The sequence below is a fragment of the Hyla sarda genome, chromosome 6, assembly GCF_029499605.1.
Source record: "Hyla sarda isolate aHylSar1 chromosome 6, aHylSar1.hap1, whole genome shotgun sequence".
NCBI lineage: Eukaryota > Metazoa > Chordata > Amphibia > Anura > Hylidae > Hyla > Hyla sarda.
In genome coordinates, this window is record NC_079194.1 from 64,331,577 (window position 1) to 64,345,013 (window position 13,437).

General features: G+C 41.8%; 1 protein-coding gene across 1 annotated transcript in view; it reads left to right on the forward strand.

Moving 5' to 3' along the window:
* TOM1 (target of myb1 membrane trafficking protein) overlaps window positions 1–13,437 on the forward strand; it is a 101,276-nt gene that overhangs the window by 39,469 nt on the left and 48,370 nt on the right. Inside the window, exons 7-9 of the mRNA XM_056523988.1 lie at window positions 1,415–1,531; window positions 2,057–2,190; window positions 4,201–4,249. Of these exons, the coding sequence (XP_056379963.1) occupies window positions 1,415–1,531; window positions 2,057–2,190; window positions 4,201–4,249 (300 nt within the window). The remainder of the gene's footprint in view (window positions 1–1,414; window positions 1,532–2,056; window positions 2,191–4,200; window positions 4,250–13,437) is intronic.

Genomic DNA, 13,437 nt, shown 5'->3' on the forward strand with positions numbered 1-13,437 from the left:
TTTGAATTTTTCTAACTTTGAAGCTCTCTGCTTGTAAGGAAAATGGATATTCTAAATACATTTTATTTTTATTCACAAATACAATATGTCCATGTTATGTTGGCATCATAAAATGGACATATTTTAACTTTTTGAAAAAATTATAGGGCTTCAAAGTAGAGCAGCAATTTTCAAAAGTCATGAAACGTGCAAAATCTGAAGGGACAGATGGTACAGAACTACAACTCCCAGCATGCCTGGGCAGTCTAGGCATTCTGGGAGTCGCAGTTTGGCACCCACTAGGAAGGGCAGCAGTAAATATCGCTTACTTCCCCCTTCCTCCACCCCATCCCCCCCCCCCCCTCCCACCGTCATTTCCCTACCTGCGCCGTGATCTCCGCTGTCTCCAGCGACGATCGGCGGTCCCCACGCATCTTCTGGTCAGGTACCGGCCTCCATCTTCTCCCCCAGTTCTGCCCGACATCCAGGGTGGGCAGAACGGGGGGTTGGCATGGCAACCCACTGTCCTGCGCTGCCATTGGTCAGAATCAGTTCTGACCAATGGCAGGGGATAGGAGGAGATCACAGCACTGCGACCTCGCTCCTATACCTCAGGATGATCGAGGCTGTCACTGACAGCTCCGATCATCCCTATTTTCCGGGTGATCGGGTCACCAGAGACCCGATCAGCCCGGAATAGCAGAAAATCGCATGTCTGAATTGACATGCGATTTTCTGCGATCGCCGACATGGGGGGGGGGGGGGGGTACAATTTTTTAAAGTGGTTCAATTATAGAAAAGCATATAACATGGGTATCATTTTAATCGTATTGACCCAGAGAATAATGAAAAATTGTCAAATTTTCCATAAAGTGTACAGCGTGAGAACAAAACATTCCAAAATTTGCTAAATTGCGGTTTTCTTTTCAATTTCCCCACATAAATAATAATTTTTGGGTTGCGCTGTACATTTTATGGTAAAAATAGTGATATCACAAAGTAAAATTGGTGACGCAAAAAACAAGCCCTTATATGGGTCTATGGATGGAAATATAAAAGCGTTATGATTTTTAGAATGTGAGGAGGAAAAAAACAAAAAAATGCTAAAATAAAATGTGCCTGGTCCTTAAGGGATTAATAAACACAGGATATTAATAAGTGATGTACAATAAATTAATAAACGTATGAAACCTGAAATATGTCCAGTAAAGTAGTGCACTAAATGTTATACTATGCTTATTGAGTGCCACCAAGTGTATACATGTGAAAGTAGAATTAAAAAATTAAAATGAAAAAATATAAAAGTATATGTAAAAAAATAGATAAATAAATAAATAAAAAATGTATTGATGGGTAAAAAGTGTGTTGGGTAAAATAGAATGAAGGGACAAGTACAGGGGTGTATTGAAAGTTGTGGAATTTATGTTTTTCCCAGATAGCGAAGCTGCGCAGTGAATTAGAGGTGGTGAACGGAAATGTCAAAGTCATGTCGGAGATGTTGACCGAATTGGTTCCACAGAAGGCAACACAGTCTGATTTGGAGTTGCTGCAGGTAGGAGCCTTGAAGGACTTTTTTTTTTTTCTCTCCCATAAGATTTTTTCCTGTATTCATCTTATACAAGGTCAGATTTTTCATGTAAATTGGAGGTGTTAAAGGTTACTCCACTGTTCCAACGTTTGGAACATTTTGATTGAAATTCAGATTGAACACATTAGGTGGGCCTGCAGGGGGCGCTATAGCAATTATGTAGATGTAATATCTTGAATAAAAAAAAAAAAAATTCTAGTTAAAATATTGTTAGGTTCTGCGTTATCAAACAGAGTAAAGTTTTATGTAATCTTAGGACGACTCCTTTTACAATTTTTCCTGACATTTTCGTTTTGTATTTCCAGAAACGTCTTAAAGGTCACTGTCAGACATAATGTTGCCTAGCAACTCCTCAGTTACTTGATATTTTTTGTCAATCTTTGATACCATCGAGCAGGGTGGATAAATATCCCATAACACCCCTGGCGTTGGGATTCTTTAGTGGCTCATTGAGTTCTGTCACATTCACTGACTTGTTTTTGTTCCCAGGAATTGAACCGTACGTGCCGATCCATGCAGCAGAGAGTCCTGGAGCTTATACCTCGAGTGACCCACGAGCAGCTCACAGAGGAGCTTCTTATTGTCAATGACAACCTTAACAATGTTTTTCTTCGCTATGAGAGGTAAAGGCTTGATGTCTGCCACCGCTTTATTGTGCGGATGTTATAGGATTAGTGTTCGGCGTCAATTAACATGATCAGGTCTTGAATATTAAGGGGTATTAACATTAGTAACGCTGTGGGAGAAGTGTAGGGAGTGTAACTAAGATGTCCCTCTCTTCTCTTGTGAGGTGAATTTCATGTCAAGGGGGATTTAAATTTAAAGGGATATTGCCTTCTCAGAAAGTTTCTCCCTGTACACAGTATAGGGGATAATAAGCCGATTGTGGGGGTGGGGGGGTCCACCTGCTGGGACCCCCACAGATCCTGAGAATGGGAATAGAATTTTCCCCAGAATGAGCAGAGCACACCGCATTCTTTTAATTCCAGGGACATTGTTGTCTCCATCCTCAGGATAGGTAGGGTGCCCAGTAGTCAGACCCCCAATGATCAGTTTGCTACCCCCCATCTGTGTATCTAATAACTTTTTGTATTAGGGTAGGGTCACATGTAGCGTATGCGCAGCGGTGCAAAAATCAGCTACACAGCAGGAAATACACTGTGTATTCTCCTATGTGCTGACACACAAGGCTTACCCAGGACTAGCGCGCCAATGTGACTGTCACTGCGCACACAGGGCTGCTGTGGGGAAGCCCTGTTAGTCTGCTCATATGATTATACGAGGCATATATGATACTTGTGACTCTACCCTTAACGGAGTATTCCTGGACTGGAAAACTTATTCCCTATCCTAAGGATAGGGGATAAGTTTCAGATCGCGGGGGGTCCGACTGCTGGGATCTCCCATACAGGGCCCCGGCAGTCCACTGGAAGGGGGCTTGTCGACCACCACACAAAGTGGCAGCTGACACACCCCCTCAATACAACTCTATGGGAGAGCCGGAGTGCTGTATTGAGCGGGCGTGTTGGTCGCCGCTTTGTGCAGTGGTAGACACACGTTATCTGGCCGGAGAGACGGGGCCCTGTACGGGAGATCGCAGGGGGGTCCCAGCAGTTGGACTGAAACTTATACCCTATCTTTAGGATAGGGGATAAGTCTTTCAATACTGGACTACTCCTTTTTTTAATAAACATTTTAAGGCAGTCTTAATGCGTGTGATCTTGCATATCAAGTGGCACCTGGGCTTACAGTCAGGGAAAGTCCAGATGGCGCCTGTTATTAAAAAAAAAAATGAAGTTTTGTATGTTTTGTTTGTTATTAAAAAAAGCTGCCACTAGGGGTATCCCTACTTGTGCAGAACACATTTCCCCCCCATCTCTTGCACAGACTTTGGACTCCTGCTGGCCTGGAGTGCTGAGGGGTGTGTGCAGCCTTAGCCAATCATAGCTCATCACACACTGAACTGTTCTGGGCTGTGTGTAACAGAATGAGGGAGGAAGTTCTCCCCTGTATGGCTTCAGATGATGTCACGCCTGCTGGGTAAGGGGCTTCACAGTCTGTGAATCTGACTGAGACTGAACAGAAAGTACAGAGCAATATCAAGGTAGAAAAGTAAAACATAATAAAAAATAAAGGCGTGGGGTGGTTTATCATGATGGGGGCAGTGAACTGGGAGGGCTATAAAATTTTACAAGATCATGACAGGTACTCTTTAAGGGACAATTGGGGCAGCCACAGGGAGTATAAGTGCATGTTAACCCCCCCCCCCCCCCCCAACATTTTTACTTTTTTCTCTTTAATGTGTTTTTGTCTTTTTTGTTTTTACATGTTTTGTAAAAATGTGGATTTCAGTTCTAAGCCAGAAAAAAAACAGCATCTTATGAGCTAAAGCACATATATTCCCTTAGAAAACAGTAGGATGCGGATCCCACTCTTATTCTGACTTTTAAATGTTAAAATTCATGTAAATAATCTGATTGTGAATGTGTCCTATTTCTTCAATAATGTGTTTTATATATGAAGTGAAATATTTTTTCTTATTTTAACTGAGTGTACAGATGCACTGTATTTTTAGTCAATGGGTTTAAGAATAGATGTTATGTGAACCTATATGAATTTCCATTTGCTTTCAGGTTTGAGAGAATGTACGCTGGTCAGACCGGTAGAGCGGCAGAACACCAGGTACTTGTTCATGTGATGTTATCCCAAAAAATTATACCTACCATAAAATTGCAAATGTCATACTGTACGCAGCGGTGTTCATAGTCTTCTGTGTAGCAGTGTTCCCTAAACTGTTGCTCTCCAGCTGTTGAGAAACTACAACTCTTAGCATGCTGGGAGTTGTAGTTTTGCAACAACTTAAAGGGGTACTCCGGTGGAAAACACTTTTATTTAAATCAACTGGTGCCAGAAAGTTAAACAGATTTGTAAATGACTTCTATTAAAAAATCTTTACCCTTCCAGTACTTATTAGCAGCTGTATGCTACAGAGGAAATTCTTTTCTTTTTTTAAGTTCTTTTTTTGTCTTGTCCACAGTGCTCTCTGCTGACACCTCTGTCCGTATCAGGAACTGTCCAGAGCAGGAGAAAATTCCCATAGCAAACCCATGCTTCTCTGGACAGTTCCTGACACTGATAGGTGTCAGCAGAGAGCATTGTGTACAAGGAAAATTCAAAATCTTCATTTTTTTTACACTCGCATGTTCTTGTAGACCCAGTTCTTGAATTTTTACAAGGGGTAAAAGGAGAAAAATCCTCTCAAAATTTGTAACCCAATTTCTCTCGAATAAGGAAATACCTCATGTGGATGTAAAGTGTTCAGTGGGCGCAGTAGAGGGCTCAGAAGGGAAGGAGCGACAATGGGATTTTGGAGAGTGAGTTTTTCTGAAATGGTTTTTGGGGGACATGTCACTATGGTGCCAGAACAGCAGAATACCCTGCACATGGCATACCATTTTGGAAACTACACCCCTAAACAAGGGGTACAGTGAGCCTTAACACCCCACAGGTGTTTGACGACTTTTTGTTAAACTCGGATGTGTAAATGGAAAAAAAATGTTTTCACTAAAGTGCAATTTTCCCCCCAAATTAATTTTTTTTTTACAAAGGGTAATGGGAGAAAATGCCCCCCAAACTTTGTAACCCCATCTCTTCTGAGTATGGAAATACACCATGTGTGGATGTAAAATGCACTGCGGGCGAACTACAATGCTCAGAAGAGAAGGTATCACATTTTGCTTTTGGAAAGCAAATTTAGCTGAAATTGTTTTTGGGGGGCATGTCGCATTTACTGTGGTGCTAGAAAGCAAAAAAAACAAAAAACACATGGCATACTATTTTGGAACGTAACAAGGGGTACAGGGAGCCTTAACACCTAACAGGTGTTTGACGACTTTTTGTTAAATTTGGATGTGTAAATGAAAAAAAAAATAATAATTCACTAAAATGCTGTTTTTTCCCAAAATTTTACATTTTTACAAGGGGTAATAGGAGAAAATTACCCCCAAAATTTGTAACCCCATTTCTTCGGAGTATGGAAGTACCCCATGTGTGGACATCAATTGCTCTGTTGGCACACTACAATGCTCAGAAGAGAAGGATCGCCATTGAGCTTTTGTAAAGAGAATTTGTTTGGAATGGAAGTCAGGGGCCATGTGCGTTTACAGAGCCCCCCGTGGTGCCAGAACAGTGGACCCCCCCATATGTGACCCATTTTGGAAACTACACCCCTCACAGAATTTAATAAGGGGTGCAGTGAGTATTTACACCCCACTGGCTTTTGACAGATCTTTGGAACAGTGGGCTGTGCAAGTTAAAAATAAAATTTTTCATTTTCACGGACCACTGTTCCAAAAATCTTTCAGACACCTGTGGGGTGTAAATGCTCTCTGTACCCCTTATTACATTACATGAGGGGTGTAGTTTCCAAAATGGGGTCACGTGTGTGTGTGTGGGGGGGGGGTCATTTGTTCTGGCACTATGGGGGCTTTGTAAACACACATGGCCTTCAATTCCAGACAAATTTTCTCTCAAATCCCAATGGCGCTCCTTCTCTTGTGAGCATTGTATTTCGCCCGCAGAGCACTTTACATCCACATATGGGGTATGTTCTTACTCATAAGAAATGGGGTTACAAATTTTGGGGGGCTTTTTTCTTTTTTTTTCTCTTGTGAAAATGAAAAATTTAGGGTAACACCAGCATTTTAGTGAAATTTTAAGTTTTTTTTTTTTCTCATTTTCTCATCCAACTTTAATGAAAATTCTTCAAACACCTGTGGTGTGTTAAGGCTCACTATACCCCTTGCTACGTTCCGTGAGGGGTGTAGTTTCCAAAATGGGGCTACATGTGGGTATTTTTTTTTTTTTGCGTTTATGTCAGAACCACTGTAAAATTAGCCCCCCCTGTGCAAATCACCAATTTAGGCCTCAAATGTGCATAGTGCGCTCTCACTCCTGAGCCTTGTTGTGTGTCCTCAGAGCATTTTACGCCCACAAATAGGGTATTTCCGTACTCTGGTGTAGTCCCCAACTTTTCCTTTTCATAAGGGGTAAAAGGAGAAAAAGACCCCACAAAATTTGTAGTGCAATTTCTCCCGAGTACAGAAATACCCCATATGTGGCCTTAAACTGTTTCCTTGAAATCCGACAGGGCTCTGAAGTGGGAGAGCGCCATGCGCATTTGAGGACTAAATTAGGGATTGCAAAGGGGTGGACATAGGGGTATTCTACGCGAGTGATTCCCAAACCGGGTGCCTTCAGCTTTTGCTAAACTCCCAACATGCCTGGACAGTCTGTGGCTGTCCGGAAATGCTGGGAGTTGTTGTTTTGCTCTGTTTTGCTCCGTACAATACGTTTTTCATTTTTATTGGGGGGGATAGTGTAAGGGGTGTATAAGTAGTGTTTTACCCTTTATTATGTGTTAGTGTAGTGTAGTGTTTTTATGGTACATTTGCACTGGCGGAGGTTCACAGTGAGTTTGCCGCTAGGAATTTGCGCTGCGGCGAAAAATTTGCCGCAGCTCAAACTTGAAACAGGAAACTCACTGTAAACCTGCCAGTGGGGGGGGGGGCAAACCTCCAGCTGTTTCAAAACTACAACTTCCAGCATGCACTGACAGACCGTGCATGCTGGGAGTTGTACTTATGCAACAGCTGGAGGCACACTGGTTGGAAAACCTTCAGTTAGGTTCTGTTACCTAACTCAGTATTTTCCAACCAGTGTGCCTCCAGGTGTTGCAAAACTACAGCTCCCAGCATGTACTGATCGCCGAAGGGCATGCTGGGAGATGTAGTTATGCAACAGTTGGAGGTACGCAACTACAACTCCCAGCATGCTGAGACAGCTGTTTGGCCATGCTGGATATGCAGTTTTGCAACATCTGGAGGGCTACAGTTTAGAGACCACTGCACAGTGATCTCCAAACTGTAGCCCTCCAGCTGTTGCAAAACTACAAATGCCAGCATGCCCACACAGCAAACAGCTGTCTCGGCATGCTGGGAGTTGTAGTTTTGCAACATGTGGAGGGCTACAGTTTAGAAACCACTGTATAGTGGTCTCAAACTGTATCTCTCCAGATGTTGCTAGGCAACTCACCGGCTTCCATAGTATCCAGGGAGCCGCATCACCGCCCTCTTCTGCCGCCGATCCGCGCCACCGCCGATGGGTAAGTGGACTTCGGCACCGGTCCTCCTCGGTTTCCCCGTTCTGCATGGCCTATTGCGGGTGGGCAGAACAGAGAAACCGATCTGCTATTGGTCGTCGCTTCTACACGACCAATAGCAGGGATAGGAGGGGTGAAACCCCTGCCACCTAACTCCTATCCCTTCAGAGGGATCGTGGGTGTCTTAGACAACACCGATTTCCCCCCCCCCCCCCCTTATTTTCCGGGTCACCGGAGACCCGTATGACCCGTAATTGGAGCAATTGGGGGGGGGGGGGGGGGTCATTTTGCATGGCATGACCTGGGCATTTGCACGGGGTGCCTGCTGTCGTGCGGTAATAACTCAATTATGAATTATGGTCATAAAAATTATGAATTGTGAAAAATTACAAATTATGAAAATTATTAAAAATATCAAAAGTATGACCTGGTGAATTGTAGGCAAAGTCAATCAATACAATTCACATCTGAGTCCGACTATTTCCTCAGATATCACCAAGTTCTTTTTATGACGGGATGACATTAACGCTTAAGGATGTAGTTTTGCAATATACAATAATACACAGGTATTATAAAGTATGCAGATTTATTGGTTATAAGGTTATAAACATAAATAAGTAATAAACACAATGATATATGCAAATGAATATCAATTAGATATTAGTAAACAGTACAAGATTGTTAATTGACTACATAAAGTAGAACAAAACATGTGAGTAGTAAGTAACTTGTTACAATAAACAAAAGCTACTAGGTTAGGAATATCATACGAGAAAAAGGTTACATATCACTCTATCCAGAGGAACCTCACGATATTAAGATGAGCAATATCTAATCATAGACATATCAATATGGAATGCTAAATACACTCCCCGCCCCCTTCTAACCAACTACAAATCACATGATTCCATGAATGGGCAAATCCATCTAAGATTTAAACATGGAAGAACTATGATATACTTCTGCCCCATTCTGGACTATTTTCTATGCATGATCTTGGTAAGACTATTAAGACAATTAGCAGAGATATATGATCTTGCTCTATATTTTAGGAGGAAGAAAAGTTTCCTGTGTGGGAAATATATTTATAACACTTGGCTTGGCAAGTAGGAATTCTATCAATGTCTAAGCAATTATTTAATGCTTTGATAGATTGAGTCTTGATTCTTCTGCAGGTAAAATGAAGTCTCACAATATCCTAAAACTATAATCTCAATATGGAGATAATTAATTATTTTATTTAATTCATTTATTTGCCAATCTAAATGCTATAATTCGTTCCACATTATCCAGTTAGTCTTAATTAAGTGGAATACCATTTTTGTGTCTCTTACCAAGTCTATGTAAGAACTTTACTTCGACTCTTAGGAACGCTGAACGGTCCATCTCATCGTCAGGGACAGCCATTGGTCTGGTACCGTGTGATCAGTCCGACTTCTGGTATCTCACATGGATTTCATGGCTTCCATCTTGTGGACCTCTTTCAGTGGAAGACCTCTTTGTCTTTGTGTGTTCTCTACAGCACAGCACAGTACAGTTCAGTCCAGAGTCCAAAACCAGATGTTAGAGTCAACCCTTACATCTGGTTTACCAGACTTTTTAATTAGACACACCCTCCTAAATTGGAATTCCCCAATGAATGTAGGTTGGGCATGTACATATGGTAATGACTATGACATCACTATAATACCCAGAATTCCTTTCCTGTTGGTGTAATGTCACCCATTCGCTAGGGGGTGCTATTGCATAAGCAATTAGCATCATTACCATTAAGGGTTTACTGTCAATAATTGGTATTAAAACCCACATTCCACACTTGACTGATGGAACAATAATTAACAAACAGGGATTATTTTTGACATCTATAAGTAATCAAACCATGGTTTCTCCAGACATAGAGTCAACAATTGGACATCCTAATTTATTGGAGAGAGAGTCCCATGGAGGTCTCTTTCACACAGAATCTCTCTGCCTGTCTAGTCTTGGTAATTGATTGTTAGTTACAATAACATTCACTGGATAACTAGCCCTATACAAAGACTCATTCTCAAAATCTATACTTGAGACCTTTACACCAGGTCTTAGGAATATAAACATTGAGCAATCCTATATTAGATAATAGATATATACTGATGTCCTTTACAATACTAACAGTATATGACAATATCATATGTCCTACTGATTACCTTATATATATATATAATGGATGATTCTCTAACACTAATGTGTAAATGTCTAGAGAATGTAACTGGCCCCCCTTATCTAAACAGCCATAAATAACTAAGGAGACATCTAAGTATTCTTCCCTCAGACTGGCACTTGAATAGGAGAACTTAGAATACATTGTGGTGTATTTAGAACATACACAAAATGGCCGACATTATGCTATTATGCATATTAAACATAGTGATTCATTTTTGGGGCCTAATTAGCACGACACTGCTGATAGATATGGTACGCCCTTGGTCCTTAACCTGTTAAGGATGCAGGGCGTATCCATACGCCCTGCATCCCGAGTCCTTAAGGACGCTGGGCATATGGATACCCCCGTGGGAATTCCGATCCCCGCCCCTAGCCGGTTGGGGACCGGATCGGGATGCCTGCTGAAATTATTCAGCATGCACCCCGGCACATCGCCCAGGGGGTTCCTGAGACCCCCCCCATGTTGGCGATCGGAGAAAATCGCATGTCAATTCAGACATGCGATTTTCTCCAATTCCGGGCTGATCGGGTCTCTGGTGACCCGATCGCCCGGAAAATAGGGATGATCGGAGTTGTCAGTGACCGCCCCAATCAGCCTAAAGGGATAGGAGTGAGGTCGCAGTGCTGCGATCTCCTCCTATCCCCTGCCATTAGTCAGAACTGAGTTCTGACCAATGGCAGCGCAGGACAGGGGGTTGCCATGGAAACCCCCCCGTTCTGCCCACCCCTGGATGTCGGGCAGAACGGGGGGGGAGAAGATGGAGCCCTGTACCTGAGGAGAAGATGCGTGGGGCCCGGCGATCATCGCAGACATCCAGCGGAGATCACGGCTCAGGTATGGAATCGTCGGTGGGGGGGAGAAATGAAAGTGAAAGTAATGTGATCTTTACTGTGGCAACCACTAGGAAGTCCGGACTTAAACTCCCAGCATGCCCAGACAGCCAAAGGCTGTCTGGCATGCTGGGAGTTGTAGTTTTGCAACATCTGGAGGGTCACAGTTTGGTGACCACTGTTACAGTGGTGCCCAAACGGTAGCCCTCCAGATGTTGCCAAACTACAACTCTCAGCATGCCTAGACCACCCAGGCATGCTGGGAGTTGTAGTTCTGTAACATCTGTCCCTTCAGATTTTGCAATTTTCATGACATTTTTTAAAATTGCTGCTCTATTTTGAAGCCCTCTAATTTTTTCAAAAAGTAAAAATATGTCCATTTTATGATGCCAACATAAAGTGGACATATTGTATTTGTGAATAAAAATAACATTTATTTGGAATATCCATTTTCCTTACAAGTAGAGTGCTTCAAAGTTAGAAAAATGCAAAATGTTCAAAATTTTCATGAAATTTGGGGATTTTTCACCAAGAAAGGATGCAAGTAACGCCGAAAATTTACCATCAAAATAAAGTAGAATAAAGTGACGGTGGTCAGAATTGCAAAAAAGGCCTGCGTCCTTAAGGGGTTAAGTACCAGGGAGCGAAGGCGTACCTGTACGCCCGTGGTCCCTAAGTGGTTAATGATATAGTGAGGTTACCCATTGTTTTTTTTTCCTTTTTGCTGGAACATAACTTGGATGTACACGCTCCATACAGTCATGTGCCCCCGTGGTGTCTAATACTCCAGTTAATGGCTTTCAGTCCCAGGAATGCTCTGAAGTTCAAGGCTTCCCATTTCTGCTGATCCTCTGACCCTCATTTGCAGCAATCTATGTGGTGAGAATGTGAATCAAAAGCTGCAGCTATTTCTGGAGAGCTCAAGGCTGTGAATTCCTCTTTTATCCATTACATGCAGTCAGTTTGTATTGTGTAATCTCCCCAGCCGCGAGTTCACAGTAGGGGTTAATTTATACGTATAAATTCTTGGCTTCTTGTGCTGCCTATGGGGAACCACAAGTATATAAGTTGCAGTAAAAAAGATATCTAACTTATGGATAGATTTGGTTTTAATGCCACTCATCCCATGCCCATTATAATACTGTGTCCGTGCATCAAATTCATATCTAATCTGCTTCCATATATCGAATCGTATCTCCTTAGTATGACTATTCCCAAAATCACAGCAGTCTTCTTTTACTCAGTCCTGTTTCTTTTTATTGCAAAAGTCTTCCCAAGATTTCCCAGATTCTGTGGCCAAGGTAACTAGCTCAGTGTAAGACTAAAGGGGTCCTCCAGTGTTTTAAAATGCTGAAGTACCCCTTTATAAGTGTCTCATCCCAGGAGTCTCCCTGCCATTTCATTTATCCATGCACTCATGTATTTCTGGCACACCATGCAGCAGGGAGATTTCGGGCACCGTTCCAGAGATTCTATCCTGTGGATACATAATTGCAGCAATTTATCAAGCTCTGTAGTATTTTTTTGTGTAAAAAAAGTCGCACGTACTTGCGACTTTTTGCTTATTCCAAAGCACATTTCTGAAATCTGCTCACGTAGTATTTTTTTTTTTTTTTTAACCTTACAGTGGTCTTATATTTATCAGATGCGATAGACACTATTTATGGAGAAAAAAAGAAAAAAAGTTGCATCTCCATTTAAAAGTCACATATGCATTCCAGGGCCAACCTGGCTTACAGAAAGTGCATACGTCCGCTGAAAAGGACATTAACACCCACTTTAACAACTGTTCTTGTTCTGCATCAGGAAACAAAGCTACTACATTAATGTTGATGTTAATTATAGAAAAAATTTATTATATAACTATTATAAATTTTAAGGTTGAAAATACACACTGCACACCTTGTTAATTTTAGGACACGTACATGCTGGTGTACCCACTAAATTTTAAAATGAATGTTGTGTTAAACAGAATAAGGCACAAAATAATTATGTAAGTAATTTTTATAGACTACGTAAATAATGTGGCACTAAAACTTTTCTTTAAAAAAAAGAAACTTCCATAGTAATAAAGCTTCATGCACGTTTTGGGGTGGGTAACGTACCGAGCCGTTTGTTTTAGTTTTTTTGTAGCTGCACTATTGTTTATGTGCCTGTTGGTGCTGCGCGGTCTTCCTTCCTGAAACTCCGGCCTCAGTGCAGCGACGCAAGACTCCGCCCACCAACGTCCCAAAATGCGGGCTCAAAATTAAACAAAAAGCCTCCAGAGCACGGATATTCATGGTGCGGCATAGTATGTTTTTGATATTTTTTAATTTTATTTCTGAGGGTGGATGGGTTGTTGCGGGATAGTTGGAGTGCAGCTATTTATTGCCATGCCGGCCAGTTAGGGTGTCACCCGATTTGGTAGGCCCCCCCTCCCCGTCACTCTCTAGCAACGCTACTGGTAATAAAGGGTAGATAAAGAACTTTGGCTATTAACATAAGGGAAAACTTATCTGCTTTAAAAAATACTTTTTTAAGCGGTTTTCCCGGGTTTTGCTTACGTGTTATTTATTTAATCAAGGTCGTGCGACTACTTGATAAATAAGTCGCATGTAAGCAAAAGTAAGTGAAAAAAAATTGTCATATAAAAGCGATACGTTTGAAAAGAATGAAAAATCTCCTTCAATATGTT